At 47.1% G+C, this 18357-nt stretch overlaps 1 protein-coding gene across 1 annotated transcript in view; it reads left to right on the top strand.

Moving 5' to 3' along the window:
- MPV17L (MPV17 mitochondrial inner membrane protein like) overlaps positions 1 to 18357 on the top strand; it is a 125139-nt gene that overhangs the window by 31329 nt on the left and 75453 nt on the right. Inside the window, exon 2 of the mRNA XM_069200599.1 lies at positions 6076 to 7570. Coding sequence (XP_069056700.1) covers positions 7264 to 7570 — 307 coding nt within the window. The 5' untranslated portion in view covers positions 6076 to 7263. The remainder of the gene's footprint in view (positions 1 to 6075; positions 7571 to 18357) is intronic.

Below are 18357 nucleotides of genomic sequence, written 5' to 3'. Positions count from 1 at the left end.
ATATCCCTACATATTCAAGAGGGTAAGGACTTGCACACTGATTTTCGCACCAAAGGACTTGCCCTGAGGAACCAAGGGCTTGTGCCCTTTCCTTGGCAGCTCAAGATAGGGTCAAGGTCCAGGGAAGGTGAAGCAGCGCTGCCACAAGAAGATATAAGAAGTGGGGAAGCTTCTGCTGCGTGGTCTGCCGCGGGCAAGGCCCTGGGTGGCCAGGTGCACCGGGGGCAGGCATGGAAGCGGCTGGTTTTAGACCAGTGCGGCTTACGTCTTATCCAGCACTGCATACCTTCATAATGCCCCAAAAAATTGGCATTACGCTGTTTCAGTCACATTGACCAGCCCAAATCATTCACAATAGGGACGTCTGATACCATCCAGGGCTCACCTAGCGGACGTGCTGTGAGTGGGGTGAAAACCACACCTGACCTCATTTGGTACACCTGGCAGACATCCGATCGCATCACGCGCTCAGTAAAAATGCAGGGGTGGGTCATGGCAATGACCAGAAAGCAAAGAACAAATCAGCCCCGGGTACCACCTGGGTACCCAGCTCAGACTTTTCCACTAGTTCTAATAACACACTAGATGCATGGAACGAATGCTTAAGCGGTGGAGCTCTGTGCCCCCCCCCCAAAACCCCCGTTGGGGTACTCTGGAGTTGTGCCAATCTAAAATCACTGCAAAATTTGATTACCTAAAAGACACTGGGGCAGCAATATTCTTAAGCAATGTGAACATAAAGGGGCTACCGGTTTCATTGAGCCCCACTGTGGTAGTGTACAACCACTCTAGTGACCTGGTCACCTCATCACAGATGAAGGGCCCTGTAGGAAGCTGACCTGTTGTGTGGTGAGTACCTATAGTGTTATCACCCCATACCAGGTCCAGGTATCCCCTATTAGTGAGGTGTAGTCCGTATCTAGGAAGCCAGGCTCTATAGAGGTAGCTGTGGATGAGCAGCCAAGGCTTATCTAGGAGACATGCCAAGCTCATGCAATTACAAAAATAAAGGTACTTTATTTCGATGACACACTATTATATACTCATTAGTAACCAGGAATGGGCATAGAAAGCAATAGAAAACACTGAAATAACAGTAAGCAATAAAGACCCTAGGGAGAGACCAAACCATATACTAAAAAAATGGAATGCGAAGATCAGACCACCAACCAAGCAAGTGGAGTCTGTAGAGGGGAGCTGGAGGAACAAGGAACCCCAAAAGGTAAATTACCAGAGTGCCCCCCAGTGACCAGGAGAGAAGGGGTAAGCACCTGTTTTTTCCCAAACACACAGAAACTTTGTGAAAGGACTGTGCAAGATTGCAAGAAACAGAAGATGGATCCAGACAGAAAAGGACCTGCAAATGAAGGGGACCACGTCCAGTTCCAGGCGGAGTGTCCGGTTGGGGCAGGAGCCACTTCCCACCCTTCTGGAGATGGAGGACCAGGTCGACGGTGAAAACAAGGAGTCTGCTATGCAGCACAGGAGCAGAGGAAGAGTTCCAAAAGTGATGCAGTCGATGTCCCACGTCAGAAGAAGAGTTGCAGTCTGTCAGTGGTGTGGAAAAGGCAAGAGTCGCAGATGAAGAGTAGCAGAACTGCTAGGGACCAGGAAGGGCCCGAGGGGCCTCAACCCAAGGAGGGAAATCCCAGGTGACCCTTAGCAGTAAGGAGAGCCAGAAGTCGAGGATGCAGCCCCCACAGGCAACTGACAGGCAGCAGGCACAGGAGTCGCAGTGAGGCCCACTCAACACACCTGGAAAGGAGTCCCATGTCGCTGGAGCAGCAGGCAGGAGCCTACGTATTGCAGAGAAGAGTGCTGGAGGCCGGTGCTACACGGAGCCTGAAGATCCATTGGAAGACGAGCCAACAAGCCTTGGTAGCTGAAAGAGTCACAGTGCACAGGGGTACCTTCCTGCAAGAAGGGGCAAAGACTCACCACCTCTAAAGTTGGACAGCTGGTAGAGAAGGCCAAGGGGACCATTCAAGACCACCAACTGTGTTTCAGGATCCATGCAGAGTTGCAAGGAGAGAGGACCCACGCAGCCAGTCATCGTTGCAGTTGGTGCTGCGTTAATAAGTTTGGAAGTTTGGGCGGGAGTAGTTTGTCTTTCTACCCTTACGGTATCTGCGCTAACCGTTTTAGCGACATCTGTTTGTGCCTTGTTGCATTGGTTTGTTGTTAAATGGAGCTTCTATCGACGCCTTCACCCTGCAGCTCGCTCACCATCCATGAAGCACCCTGATGACTGCTCTTTCCCTGATTTTGCAACTGCTCTCCTGCCGTACACAAATGGCACCGACTAACGTACTTGCATGGAATGTGAGAGGTATACATACACTAGCGCGCAGATAAGCTATTTACTCAGACCTCAAAAGACATTCCATACACATTGGATTTTTACAGGAAACAAACATCACCATGTCAGAGGCCACTAGGCTACAGAGACACTGGCGCGGTCAGCTATTTGTAACGCACTTCTCCCCTTTTGCTAGAGGAGCTCTCATGTGGATTAAACCAGGTACTCCCTTTCTGGCCGAGGAGCAGGTAATAGACGCTGACGGCCGTTATTTATTTGTACGCAGCCATTTAAATGGCCGAGCCCTAATTTTAGGATCAATATATGCACCAAATACAGAACAAGCGTCCTTTTTACACAAACTGTCCGGCGTCCTATCCCGTTGAAGTGATATCCCATGGCTTCCGGGGGGAGACTTTAATAGCGTCATTGACCCGGGCCTGGACCGCCCTTTTTCTGCGCCTTCCCACGGCGCCTGCAATATATGCTGCAACATCGCTGTGTAACTGGCTTCAGCATTGGCACCTGGCAGATGTTTGGTGCCATCACCACAGTCAGGATTGTGTATACTCCTACTATTCCACCTGACACAACCGCTATGTGCGGCTAGACAGAATCCTCTGCACTGAAAACCTAATACCCATCATATTGCACACCGACTACTTGGGCCGTACACACTCCGACCCCAATCTACAATACATGCAGCTGGTAGAGGACATTCTGGTTCCGGCTATACCCACTTGGAGATTACGGCTGGAGGTGCTGGAGGACCCTCCCTTTTGCGAGTCTCTTGGTAGGGCTGTCGCAGCATACTTAGACAACAACGCCCAGGCGGCCTCATCGAGGCACCTGGAATGGGACGCACTTAAGTTGACTCTGCGGGGCCATTGTGTGCAATGGAACGTGTAAGACAATTGAGGCCAGTTTGATGTGAATAGAGGAAACTCTATTGGGTTAAGAAGCACATGCCCTATGTGACCTGAAGGGGCGACACACCCTAGCGGATAGTACCAGAGAATGAAAATCCCTGTTGGAGCGTCCACGATGCCTTAATTACACCGCACACTCAGCTCGCACGCATGCTGCGGCGCACCGGTCAGGGCGATTACTGGCATGGCTGATACGACAAGAGAGAGCTGCCACCCCAATAGTATCATTATGCACTGTGGCGGGTAACTTGCTGCATACCCAACGAGAAATACATGATGAGCTTACACAATACTACACACACTTGTATCAGTCTATGGTATCGGTGAGCCCCGAGGAATATGATGCATTTCTTACTTCACTTCCTTTACCTCGCCTCACGGATGCTCAACGAATGGAATTAGAGGAACCCCTAACACTGACCAAATTGCAGGAGAGCATACGTACCCTAGCCACTGGTAAGGCCCCGGGCCTAGATGGCCTCCCAACTGAATTTTACAAAATCTATGCTCACTTGATTGCCCCCTCAGTTCGTAAAAGTGTATGAGAAGGCACTCTGTAGCTGCGCTCTCCGCTTCTCAGGTGGAGGCGCTGCTAATTTCTCTTCCTAAACCTGGCCGAAATCCAACTCTGTTGGGCTTTTACAGACCGCTGGCCATGCTCAACACAGATTATAAAATACTAGCCAAGGCTATCTCACTGAGTTTGAGATGCTACAGGGTGTACCTGACGGTATTCTGGAGACCTAGAGGTGCATTATGCATTATTTGTTGGCTAGTGGGGGCGGTCTGTGACCTTGTTGTGGGGAATTGTACAGCATTAGAAGTCTGAATTACTGCATATCCTTGTCCCTAGAGAGATTGAGTGGATGCATTGGGTTGGTGGCAGGGAGTTGAAATATGGGTGAGATTTGGCTAATAGGCTCTGGTTATGTTTGTTATGCCCACTGTTGTTACCACTTGCTATCCCAAGTTATGCCGAAGCGCACATCATAAAACAGACACATCCTTTAGATATACTGCAACTGCCCTGACCGGCATGGTTGTTTGTCATAGAACTATTGGCACTGGATAGCTGTCTCCGCTAGAGTATGCTTTAAACCTAGATACAACAGGAGAAACGACTGTCACAGTTGGGCCTCCTTACAAATTGCACACAATGTAAGCTGTAGTCGTTCTAGACGAGAGTGTATAATGAATATATATATATATATATATATATATATATATATATATATATATATATATTTCTGAAACGTGTATCTACTGGAAATGTTACGTCTTATTGTCCCCGATTATACTTAAATGTTATACTGTGTAAACGGTTAAAAACTTTAACAAAATCGAAATAAAAAGATTTATGAAAAAACGAGGGGAAAGAGTTAACAACGGAGCACACCATGGAACTGCAGAGGCCGATCAGATTTGGGGACAGGTCCGCACTACAGTAATTTAGCTCATCACTGGGCGGGGAGGACCTGTATCACCTACTTCACTGGTTCCCAAGATGTGGTCCAGGGACCCCTTGGGGTCCGCAAAACCATCTCAGGGGGTGCATGACTGCTTAGAAAAGTAACTAATAAAAAACAGATTAATAAAAGTGTATCTAAATAAGGTGGCTAAATGTACAATTGAACACGTTAAAACTTAGTGTAAATGTCAGGAATTTGGAATTAGAGGCTAAATATTTCATTAGTATCCTCAGATTGATTCATGGGAGCAGTGCAAGTGCATCAAAATGAATATAGTATGGGACGATGTGTAGAAAACCTTCCAATTAAAATTTATATTTTTGTATTTTATTTGTTTGCAAATTAAATAAAATGTGTTATCGTTTGTCTGTATTTGATGGAATGCTTCTTTCTGTAGTTTTTGTATATTGTTTTGCAATTCAAAATCATCGACAATGTTTAGGCCTGGGTCCCCGGCTTCCAGTAATGACTCAGTGGGGGGGTCCCCCAATTCCAATAATTATTCAGTGTGGGTCCCCGGGCTCCAGTAATTTATAAAGTAGGTGTCCACAGAAGTCAAATGGTTGGGTACCACCGATAAATAGTTCAAAGCACTTGAATTCCCTCAGGGCAAACCATATAAATCATATAAAACACATAAACATCCCTACGCAATCTTTTAATTCTTTTGGGATGCACTGACAAGGATTATCTTGGGTTTTTCTTGTGAAAGCCCATATTTACGGTCATGACAGATGAACAACAAGGAATCATGTGAGCGTTCCCTTTCAGGTTTTGCGGTTATGAGGTTTGGATGTCTTGCACGTCTTTTGTTGTCCTGAGGAAGACCCTGGTTGAATTTTCTGAATTGCACATGTTTATCTAGGGGTCGAAACAACAACGCTTTTATAACCAGCTCTTGTACTACCAACATCAGGTTGAGAAAGAATTCTTGTCATTGCCCGGTCATTAGATGAATGTCAGCAAATGGACCGTAGCTAAATCTCTTGACGAAGAAATTACATTTGTATTGGATAACCTTTATTGAGCTAGCTCTCTTCCTGCACTGCACAAAGACTTTGCCACTATCCCATTTGCGCATCCTGCTTTTCTGAATGTATTATTTGAAACATTCTGTATAAGTAAATTATTTATATGGTTTAAATGAATTGGACAGCACTTTACTGACCCTAGTTGTCATAATTTTTATTGAGTACGAAACAGGCGAAGAAAAGATTAATGCACTGCTTATATTGATGTAAATGTTTATTGTCCATGGAGGTCTGAAGTGTTGATGCAATGCCTACGTGTAAAAACAGACTTTGTGTCAATGTGTAGTACTTGCCTAACGTCTAAGGATTCAACTGTCAGTACTTACCGTTTTTTGTTTTTTGTTTAGAGATGAAGCACTGATCTGCTTCGACGGGAGACCATCCTTAAACAAGACAAGTACACTGCCCATCAGCCATTTTTGCAAGTAATCTACAGTTGGATTCTCAGTGCCTGAAGACATAAGCAGAGCTCTCCGTCTCTTAGGAGTATTTTATTACCGGTCACCGTACATATCACCTTGTCCTTACCACTGTCACACCGTTGCATCTACTGTATCTGTGTGCCCACCCGGAAGCATTTTGAGGCTATTGTGTTTTTCCCCCCCCCCCCAAATTGGTCCAACAAAAGTTCCATCGATTTGTTGCTAACCACTAACTCCACACTCTTCAAGCTTGAAGGGTAATCGTGGAGTAATCGCCTTTGTCTCCAACATGTGACTCAGGATAAATCACTGTACATGTCAATGTCCACTTTTTTTTTTTTTTAACAGTACTTTATACTTGGTTCCTTCTGCTTTCAAGTACTCATAATTTTTGCAAATAAAGGAATGAGTGCAAACTGACAAAGGACCGTAGCATCTGTTTAAACGGAGAAGACACACTTGACGTCTCCTGGCTTGATAGTTGATGACTCTTCCACCAGCCTAGCTCCGCATTTTATCTTTCCTGACATTCATCACTCTACACTCCACTCTGAAGGAGAGCCATATCCGGGAGCACACCTCTTTTTCTCTCTGGGCCAAGTGTCTGGGACCAAACGTGGACTTTGGAATATGTCCTGTAACTTTTTGGTCTAAATTGCTTCTAGGCATGCTTAGTCTTTGTGTTATTCTCTCCACCCCGCCAGGTAGGCGCAGTGCCTGGAAGCAACTAATTTAATAATTCTACACTACAGAAGCATCTTCATTCCCTTCATCTTGCACTTTAGGGCAGCCAAATGCAGCACACCTTTTTATTGTGCACTGCTGCGTCCAAGGGACTTTGATGTACATTGACAATAACCAATGTATTGAATACCCATTTCTTCCTTTTTATTTTCTGGATGTGTAGAGCATCACAAACCACCTACTGCATAGGTGCAAGAGTCCTTCAGTGCATGAGTTTGCAAAGAGCACATAATCTACCTCTTTCCTCCTCGAAATGTACTTTTGTCTGAAGTTTACAGTTTAAAGTAAGAAGGAAACACTGGCAGTTTTGAAATCCGCTTTCCCTCAGCCATTTAGCTATCAAACACTAGGATTCATTTTGCAGCTGCCATGCTTGCACTAGTGCACTTCACCAAGAGGCATCCATGGCTTACTAACGTGGCCATTTATGGCTCCCTCTTTGCCTCAGCTGATGTGGTACAGCAGAAGCTCAGCAAGGGCCCAGAGGAGGTCATCGACTTCCGGCAGACTGCCAAGGTGGGACTGGTCGGGTTCTGCTTTCACGCCAACTTCAACTTCTTCTGGCTGCGCGCCATCGAGAGGGTGTTCCCAGGCTCCAGCCCACTGAATGTTATCCGCAAGGTAGCTTGTGACCAGCTAATGGCAGCTCCTGTGACGATCAGCGCTTTCTACACAGGTAGGTCCTGAAAGATGTGCCCTGCCAGTTGTGGGATGAAGTCTACTCTCCACTGTCAAGCCAGTGGTGCCAACTAAATCCTGAAGTAGAAGCATTATTATATCACTGCTGGTTTCATACTATTCCCCCTGCTTCCTTAAAACACTGGTCCACTCATAGTCCTTTTAAAATATTGAGGTTCACTTTGCCACTTGTATAAAATGATGTCCAGTTCCCACCCACCTAGAGTTTATAACCGCTCTCTAACTGTTAGATCAGCAGCTCAGTACGGCGAGTTCTTGCCCAGTCTACACGCTGCCCTCCTCCTCTTCCTCCTCCTCCTCTTCTCTACTGCTCAGTTCTGCCCCACCCTGTTCAGTGCTTCCCCTGTCCCTCTGTGATGTCCTGCAGTGTCCAGTGCCAGTCGCAGCTGGCCAGGGTTAAAGGGGGTGGGGCGGCGGGTGGTAACTTTTAATAAACGTAAAACATTTTTTTTACCTCTGCTTCTCCCGCGCCACCGCTCCTTAGTCTTGCAGTGTAGGCACAGGCTCCTAGCCTGCCCTGCGGCCAATCCTGACGCTGCTCAGAGCAGAGTCAGGATTGACTGGGAGCACCCTGGCTGGGCACTCCCAGGCAGACTGGGAGCATGTGCAGGCTCTCTCCAGCCCGCCAACACAGTGCTGGGCTGGAGAGAGCACACTGTGTATGTGTGTTTGGCCGGCCAAACACACATGCGCTCTGAGGGGAGTGCACTCCCCTCGGTGCTCATTACCCCATGGCCCCGCCCCTTTCACAACAAAGGGATAGTTTATTATCCCTTCGTTGTGAAAGCATTGCAGCTTCTGTCGCTGGCGGGGACAACGCTCCTCCGCCATAGCGGAGGAGCCACCGCTGTCTAGTGCCCACCTTCAGTGGACCTTTGTGCAGTTCTTCCCTTGTCACGCTGTACTGATCATCAGCCTCGCTGTATCTACTATCCTACCCTTTGCGGTGCTCCCACTGCCACTCAGTACTGTACTCTCCTGCCTGGTTCAGGGATCCTCAGCCCCACTCCTCTGTTACTTTGTGGTCAGTACAGTGCTCCCACTGCCCCTATGTACTGTTCTGTGCTGCATGGTGTAGTGACCATCAGCCTCGTTGTACAGCCCCCCACCCCAATAGCAGGTCACAATTGTGGTCCTCCACCAGTAGGTACACCATTTGTCTTTTCTCTTTTTTATTTCTTGGATAAATAATTAATGGAAATAAGAAATGCATTTTATAACTGATGGTGAACATCTCAAATCAAATTACAAACATCAGTTAGAATTTGGTACTTGTGAGAGATCAAAACCTCACAAACAATCATGAGTTCAGTCTGGAATTGGATCTTTTTTTATTGTCTAGTTAAACCACTGCTGGGTAGAATGTAATTGATTCTGTTTAGCTTTAGTTTTTTAAGTCATTCTGCTTTTCATCTGTCTTTGTATTGCCTTTCAATGGAATCTTGTACAGGACATGAACAAGGCAGGACAGAGATGTCCCCATGTTAGACCCGTGGGCTAATTTAGAGGCTGGCGGAGGCACGGGGCCGAGGATCACCTGCCACACTCTGATGTTCCTGGCCTTAGCAGGGATCTCTACGACAATCTCCACACTAACAGATGCACTATTATCACAGCTCAGTGCCGAGCAGACCGCCACAATTGTTGTCCTCTTTGCATTGTTTTTCAGAAACAACCCTAGAAATAACAGAGGGTGGGGTGTTTCAGCTGAAAAACAAAATATCAGTGATGTACAGAAAGTTTCTCTCTTGGCGTTGGAGCCACTATTTGTTTTTCATGCTGTGTCCTTCAGGCCTCACATGGCAGGCTTGGGCAAAGAAAATCAGTGGCTTTGGCCCTTCCCTACACAAAGCAGGACCTCCACTAACTTCAGAGACCCTGGCCCTCATTATAACTCTGGCGGTCGGTGACCGCCAGGGCTATAGTGGCGTTCGTATCGCCAACAGGCTGGCGGTACTGGACACCACATTTTGACCATGGTGGTACCACCGCGGTAACACCGGCGATATACCGCCATGGCTGTCCCGGCGGCCGTTATCCGACAGGGCAGCACTGCAAGCAGCGCTGCCCTTGGGATTCGACTCCCCTTACCGCCAGCCTTTCCATGGCGGTAGACACCGCCATGGAAAGGCTGCCAGTAAGGGGACTCAGGGTGCCGCTGGGGGCCCCTGCACTGCCCATGCACCTGGCATGGGCAGTGCAGGTGCCCCCAGGCATATCCCCCATCACGCATTTCACTGCCCGAATTTTGGGCAGTGAAATGCGGTACGGGTGCTACTGCACCCGCTGCACATCAGCATTGCCGCCGGCTCTATTATGAGCCGGCAGCAATGTTGATGTGACTTTTCGGCTGGGCCAGTGGACGGTAACACTTTTACTGTCCACTGGCCCAGCGGAAAAGTCGTGATAGGAATGGCGGCCTTCTGGCGCCCGCAGCCTCGGCGGTCTTCTGGGAAGACCGCCGAGGTTGTAATGAGGGCCCCTATGTTTAACAGGTTGTTGGGTTAAGGATTTCAGTACTGTAGCGAGTTGATAATCTGTCATCAGAAACCTGGTAGTTCCCCCGCCTCTAGAGTACATGAGGGGACCATGAACGTGGTGTGGAGGACGCTCTGCCAGTTTATGCTGGTGTTCCTTCACCGCCAAAGAATAATTGATGCCCAGAGTTTCTTACTTTAATGCATGATTATCTTGTCCTTATGTTTTGTACTTTTGCTTTCCATTGGTCATTGTTGAAAAAGTGACAGGTTTTTCTTTAGCCCACATAATTGTTAGATTCCTGACGCACTCTAAAGAGATTTATGAGTCTGGCACTTGCAGGGGACACCTGCTATATCCGCCAGGGGACAAGTTCAAATCCCAAGCAGTAGCAAGCCCAATTATTTCAAGGTTGGTGAAGTGAGATGTATTCATTTTATAATAGTATTACCTGTTGTTCTGTTATTTACAGTCCTTGTGGAAGTCAAAGTGTTAATTAGTGTTTTATGAAAAAAATTCAATTAAAAAATGAGCCGTTTTTAATGTGGGTCACCTTAATTTCATAAATCTGTAAAATAACCACTGCTTGCCAAGTACCATGCATCAGGCGTTAGTCTAACGCATCTCAGTGTGGTGGTCCGCATCACCGCACTGAAATACATTAATCCCGCATTACAGCGCATCTCATCTGTCCAGCGGAGTGCTGCTATAATGCACGATCATGGCTGTGAGCCGCAGTAGAGGGGTGCGTGCGGCTCCCGGCAAGGGGGCTGGCTCAAGATCTGCTCAGCTCGCAGCTCTGCGAGTACTGCTATCTCTGCTACAATGTATCGAAGTTGTAGACACACCTCACCACCCCCACCCCCTGGCACGACACACGGGCATAACTGATGTTAGTTGGTGCACAATCGTGGCTTAACTATTAAATATGACTCTGTGAGTGAGAGACACAGTTATAGGTATGGTCAGGTGGCAGGGTGAGTCATGGGCCCGTCCTCCTCAGCTGCTGCCTGCGGTCCATTCCGCCTAAGTGTTGGCTGTGCTTTTAAGTTTGGGCAAAGTCAGAATGCACACCCCCGCAGCTCCTCTGACCTCGCCGCTTGCACTGCAGCGGGTGGCCGAGTGAATGAGGGGGGATCGATCGTCGTCTGGTGACCTTCAGTGCTGGGCTACAGGGAAAGTCAGAGCCAGCAGCTACTCACCGCCGCTATGGCCGGTAGTAATCAATAATATGCCGGATGCAGATGGGATCCTGCCCTCGCGACTCAACCCCAGGCCCACCAGCACCTGCTGACGTGGGTCAGTGTAAGGCAGGCCAGTGTCTCTACAGTGGAGTCAGTGCAGCAGTATAGCAGTTCAGCTGCAGAGTCACACAGCAGTGCACCGTGGCGGTGGTATCACTGATTGCACATCCCACGAGCAGGAGGGACCGATCCTGACCCGAGCCCACTGGGCTGCGGCACCGGCTGCTGTGACGAGTCTGCATGCTGCATGATAAGTAAGTGACTGAGAGAGTGAGCGCCGGTATTTGTCCTAATTAAAGTAAACATTGTGCCGTAATGTTAATTGCTTAGACTAGCCATGCAGCTTACTCTCAGGATAATAATGAATAGTGGGCGGCACTGTGCTCAGCAAACTAATTTGTTTGATGACCTGTGTGGCTGTAGATACACATGCTCTGCATACTCCTGCCATCTAGTATTGGGTCCGGAGTGTTGCAAGTTTCTACAAAGAAGTGTTTTGAGTCACGGGATCCTCCTCTCGGCAGTACTGTGCATTGGCATCGTCTCCTTTGTTAGATTGTTTTCTCTCCGCCGTCTGGTTTGGATGTGTGTGTCTTCGCTCCATCTTACGACTTGCTCCTGTTCAAACTTTCTTTTCGTCTTCTCTTTTTTAACTGTATTGTATCTCAATCATGCATTCCTATCTACGCGTTTGTCTCGAATAGCTGCTCCGGGCACTGACCATGCACCTTCTGGGGCGTCCTCGCCTGTCTCGGGCCTACCATGTCGTGTAGGCTCTCATTATCCTAATGAGACTACTGGATTTTTGGGCGGCAAGATCGTTCACAGTGTGGGGGACTAAGTCTAACCCACGGCGAAGGGCCCTTGTCACCCCAAATCCGGGTTGAGCTCCGGCTAACTAGCAGTTCCTTATCTCTCCCAAAGGGAAGAGACAATTGGGCAGCCGAGCGCATGACATCTTAGTGCTTCCCAGGGAAGTCGTGGTCACTCAGGTCCCAACCCGTTCTCTCATACACAGTGTGGTCTCATATATAAATGACAAAGGCAGTTTAATTTTTAAAGATTGGTTTAATAAAACGACTGCATTTTAGATAACAAGGCGTGAGCCGCAATAACCAGAATCATACAACACAGAAGGATTGAAATAGTAACGAGGAGAGTGAAACATAAGAATAATGCTATCATAGTGCAACTAGATTACGTTCTCTCTTCTAAGTTCTATTTTGAGCACAGCATGTTAAGCTCTAAGGCTGCCTTTCAGGTTCCCCCGGGAGGACATCGACCCTCATACCTGAGCAAAGGCAATTGTGATCGGGATCAGCATCTGCAACAGGGTAGTCAGCATCTAGTTGTGGGTTCCTGGTCGGAATCTCCCTCTTACGTGTACCAGGACTAGGAAATGTTTTTATAACTAACACGCCGGTGTTCTAAGAAACGTCCCTACGTAAGAATGTGTACTTTCTACGAACCCTAAAGACTAAACTTCTACCACGTCTATCGGCAATGCACCAGACTGTATCCTTGACTGAAGCACAGAGCGAGCAAGAATGTATTGTTTGAGAACTTCAGTGCTGAAGTAAGCTAAACAGTGTGATAGAAGAAAATAAAACAAGACCGTGAAACTGGTTATTGTAAAGTGCGAGGCTAAATAAAATGCATCGAGGGCAAAGTGCACAGAGGCCTAATACTTTAAGCAAACGAGCAAAAAGCTACATTAAAAATGGCTACACTACAACCTGACCACGCAGCACCGACCATTATACTGAGCTGATGGAATGAGCGCCATTTTGTTCCTGTCCTTGGTGCCACTCTACATTTCCCCACACCCACCAACATCTGGTGTGTATAAGACTTCAGACAACACCATGGCCATCTTTGGGTGAGGAACACGCTCAGAAGGAACCTGAACAAAAAGAGTAGGCCTTCTTGATCCAGGACTCAGACTCCAACGTGCAGTCAGACATCGAAAGCCACTGGGTAATCCCCATAACCTGTGATTACCGTGGCCCCTCCTACCCACCCCAAGACTATTAAAAAAGCCCCTTGTATTGGTTGCCAGACCACCATGGGCACCAGGCCATGGCCGGATCTGAAAATCTGTTTTTGGCTGCCCTGCCCTCTGGTTCGGCTCCAAAAATAGCCAAAACATCATCTTCTTTTTCAACCTCCGGCACCTCGGTCTGAGACATCACTTCCATCTCGGTCCGAACTTCGGCTCCGACCCGCCCAGCTACCGCCTCCACCTCTGCACAGACAAAATTGCACCAACTGAAAACTTCAATGGTGAAATCCATGGATCCGAAAACATCAGAGCAAAAGTCAGTCTTCAGCTACACCTTCTCCCGTGGAACCCACTCTGGAGACTATGGACGCTCGTCAGCACTGCTTCCATATCCAGGAGAGTACAGAACGCATTATTGCTTCTCCCCTGTACTATTCAAAAGGAAGCTGTCTTTTCAAGAAGCTTTTAACACTTCTTAACCTCCAAAGAAAGGAAAAACAATGAAAAGGCCACCGGCACACCTCACAAGCCTTCTCCTCCTCCTCCTGATCCACCTTCCCCACCTCCTCCACCCCTTCTTCTCAGCCACCTACCTTCTCTCCTCATTCAGCTGCTTCACCTACTGCAAGAGATTATACCCCTCATGGATCCCCTTTACATGTTGGAGAAGATTTGGGTGGGACACCGCATGACCAGGATCCTGGGACACTTAGGACCCTGACCCCATCCTTCCCAATGATCCAGACTTTTACCCTGCATGCCCCTCACCACTAGAAGATAGTACGTTCTTTCAGCAGGTAGTTGCAAGGGCAACCGCTTTCCACAATGTTGAGAAACTGAAAAAAGACAGACATAGCTAAGGCCATGGGTGCTCTACAGTTCCCCACACAAAGGGGCACTTCTCGTCGCCCCACCTTTAAAAGTGCTTACAAATCCAATTCCTCTGAGGCATCTACTTCCCAAACCAGACAGCCTCCACCCTCCTATTCTAGGGTTTTCTATAGGGGGTCCTACAGAAGCAACAACAACAAGGGCAGAGGTAAGACACTGCCTCCTGAGGCTCTTCCTCCACTGCAAAGCAGTGACTACCTCTCTCTTTCCCCCGCTCACTCGACACCTGTCGGGGTACGGCTTCAAAATTTTCATCCAAAATGGGTGAACATCACCACGGACCAAAGGGTCCTTTCCATTATCCAACATGGTTATTGTCTAAAGGTCATTACCACTCCTCCAAACATTTCCTCTTCCATTCACAGGCTATCACACAGGCACCTCACGCTTCTCAAACAAGAAGTTCAACCCCTTCGTCTCAAAGGGGCCATCAAGCATGTTCCCTTACAACACCAGGGCTTAGGGGTATACTCCCTATACCTCATTCCCAAAGATGTAAATCAGGCCTATTCTGGACATCTGACCATTGAACCAGTGCATTCTCTCAGAACACTTTCACATGGTTACTCTTCTAGACGTTATTCCACTTATGCAACAAGGCAACTTTATGACAGGGCTAGATCTTAAGGACGTCTACGTTCACATTCCAATCCACCCTGCACACTGAAAATACCTAAGAGTTGTGGTTGCAGGCAAACATTACCAGTTCAAAGTCCTGCCTTTTGGAGTCCCAACTACTCCCAGAGTCTTCACAAAGTGCTTAGCAGTAGTTGCCACGCACCTCAGAAGACAGAACGTACATGTGTTTCCTTACCTAGACGACTGGCTCATCAAAGCCAGCACGTTACCACAGTGCCAATATCACACTCCAGGGCTCGAAAAATTTACTTGGCCACTCAATATGACGAGTCATTTTTCATCAGGTCGACCTAATATTTGGACTTACTTGCCCCTTCTGGTGAGCTGACAAAGAACAGGTGTTCTGTTCAGTCTGACAGTGGAAGAGCAATATAAGACACCCTTAAATCTTGTTCTTGTATGTCACATTTGCTCTGAGTTCACAGACAGAAGTCAGCTTGTCTCACAATTGATTTTCATTCTGACTGCACAGTTCCAGGATTTTGTTAGGTGAACTGTCTGACCTGTTGTTTAGACTGTGAAATAAAAGTCTGTAGGGTGTCAAATATTTCCTAACACACAACATTTAAATGACTAAGTCAACTGTACAAACATTTCAAAATGTTTTTGTATTAGTTGAAAGCCTATTTTTTTTAAAACTTCTGTGATGAAAACAATATTTTAATAGGATGAACACAAATCAGAATACTTCACATGTTGATGTGCAAAGGATATGTTTACTGAAACCCACTTTTCACAAATTGTTAATGCACTATATAGTTTTATCAGTTAAGCTTCAGGTTAGTGGAAAGGTTTTTGGATATTTCTTGGAAATTTACTTTGTCTAAATTACAGTATGCTACTGCATCATGATTTAGTAATACCTTTATTAAAAGTGAGTGTTTAAACAAACTTAGAAACACTCCTGTCCTGATGGCAATGCTATTAGTAAACCAAAAGCAAGCCATGGGTCATGTATCCCCTATATGTAGGCAAGAGTCTAGTTGACAGTGGATCTCCTTCACACTCTGGGCTTCACAATCAACTTTTCCAAACCCCACCTCCAACCCCTTTAGATACAGCACTATCTAGGACTAGGAGCTATTCTCGGTGCCAAGTAGGGGCTGGCATACCCCAACTCTTCCCGATTTCAGAGTTTTCAGTCTCTTCTCCCCCAGTTTCAGGAGAATAGCACATACGCAGTCAGGACTATTATGCGCTTGTTAGGGATGATGGCGTTCTGCATTGCCATCATCCCCCATGCCAGATTCCACGTGCATCCTCTACTGCAATGCCTGTCTCGACAGTAGTCTCAGTCACATGGTCACCTGAAAGATCTAGTGTTGTTAGACCACTATCCTCACCGCTCTCTGCAATGTTGGAACACCACCAACCTGTTAGAAGGGTGGCCTTTTTTGGTCCCTTTGCCTCAGGTCCTTCTGACCACAGATGTATCACTGACTGGTTGGGGTGCTCAGCTTCAAGACTTCACAGTACAAGGCTTTTGGGATCGCAGTCCCCAATCCCTGCACATCAATTACCTCCAGCTTCAGGCAGTATTTCTAGCCCTGAAAGCTTTTCTTCATCACCTTTCTCACAAGGTTGTTTTAGACTGCATGAACAACATGATAGCCATGTATTATCTACAGAAACAGAGGGGGGGCGTGGGCGTCCCAATTGTCACAACTCTGTCAGACAATATGGAAGCGGGCTCTCCACCGCCACATTCACCTGGTGGCAGAGCATCTCCCAGGAATGGACAACGACTTCGCAGACCTGCTCAGCAGAGTGCAGCAAAAAGTCCACGAATGGGAACTCCGCCCGCAAGTCCTTCAAACATACGTCACAAAGTGGGGAACTCCTCGGATAGACCTTTTCGTCACAGCGGAAAATGCAAAATGCCCAAGCTTTGCTTCCAGCTATCTACACCCTCTATCCAAGGGCAACGCTCTATGGGCGACCTGGTCAGGGATATTTGCTTATGCTTTTCCACCTCTCCCTCTCATTCCATTTTTGGTTCAGCGAATCAGGCAAACATCTTTCACCATGATCCTTGTAGCTCCTACTTGGATGCGTCAGCCATGGTTCACCACATTTCTGGACCTGTCAGTAGCTTCGCAATAGTCAGGACCTTCTCACTCAAAATCAAGGACAAATCGGACATCCAGACCCCAGGTCACTCAGCCTTGCAATATTGCTCCTGAAGTCATACACTTTGGTTACTTAGAATTGCCTGTGGAATGCGTGGACGTTCTCAGGGAGGCCCACAGACCCACAACCAGAGTATATTATGCTGCAAAATGGAAACGTTTTGTATGCTACTGCCAAACCAAACGTACTAACCCCATTAAAGCTACTGTTCAAGACACCGTTTGTTCTTTGCTTCACTTACAAAAAGCAAATTTAGCTTACACTTTTATTTGCTTACATCTTGCAGCTATAGCTGCATATCTACAGAACAGACAATATACTTCCTTGTTCAGAATCCCAGTCATTGAAGCTTTCATGGAAGGCCTCTGCACCATCCTGAAACCTCAATATCGTGCTAACCAGACTCATAGGCCCTCCTTTTGAGCCACTTCATTCATGTCCTCTTCAGTACCTTTCCTGGAAGGTGGCTTTCTTAGTTGCCATCACATCACTTGGGTGTATCGGTGAGCTCCAGGCCCTAACCTTGGAAGAACCTTTCGTAGAGACAAGGTGGTCCTTCACGCACTAACCTGAAGTTTCTTCCTAGAGTGGTTTCACAATTCCATATCAACAAATCCATTGAGCTACCAGTCTTCTTTCCTCAGCTTGACTCTGTTATGGAATGAGCTCTTTACACTCTAGATGTTAAATGAGCGCTTATGTATTACATTGACAGAACCAAAGACTTTAGGAAACCTAAACAGCTCTTTGTAGCTTTTTCGCTACCTCACAAGAGCAGTCCAGTAACCATTAACGGCATAGCTAGATGGATAGTTAAGTGTATATGGACTTGCTATGCTAAAGAGAGCAAAGAGAGAGTTACCTGTTACTCCTAGAACACGTTCTACTAGGTAAAAATGTGCCACTATGGCTTTCCTTGGAAATATCCCTGTAGCTGTCATTTGTAAGGCAGCTACATTGTCTACACCACATACATTTTCAAAGAATTACTGTGTGGATATACTAGCACGTCAGCAAGCCAACGTAGGTCAAGCTGTGCGACAAACGCTTTTCCTATCACCTGCAACTCCCACAGAATAGCCACTGCTTTTATGGAGGGAATGCTTTACAGTCTATGCAGAGCAGGTGTATCTGCAGCCACACATGCCATTGAACAGAAAATGTTACTTACCCAGTAAGGATCTGTTTGTGGCATGTAGTGCTGTAGATTCATATGAGCCCTCCCTCCTCCCCGGACGCCTTTGGCCATTTCAGTTACTTTATATTTGTACAAATGTAGTAACATTTGCATGGACATCTTTCGTTATACTTCATTTACACCCCTTCTCTTACCCACCTGAGGGAAAACAATCTACAAAGGAGTCGATGCCCATGCCCAGT

This window comes from Pleurodeles waltl, chromosome 7 (assembly GCF_031143425.1).
Source record: "Pleurodeles waltl isolate 20211129_DDA chromosome 7, aPleWal1.hap1.20221129, whole genome shotgun sequence".
Taxonomy (NCBI): domain Eukaryota; kingdom Metazoa; phylum Chordata; class Amphibia; order Caudata; family Salamandridae; genus Pleurodeles; species Pleurodeles waltl.
This window is presented reverse-complemented; position numbering and strand designations above follow the sequence as displayed.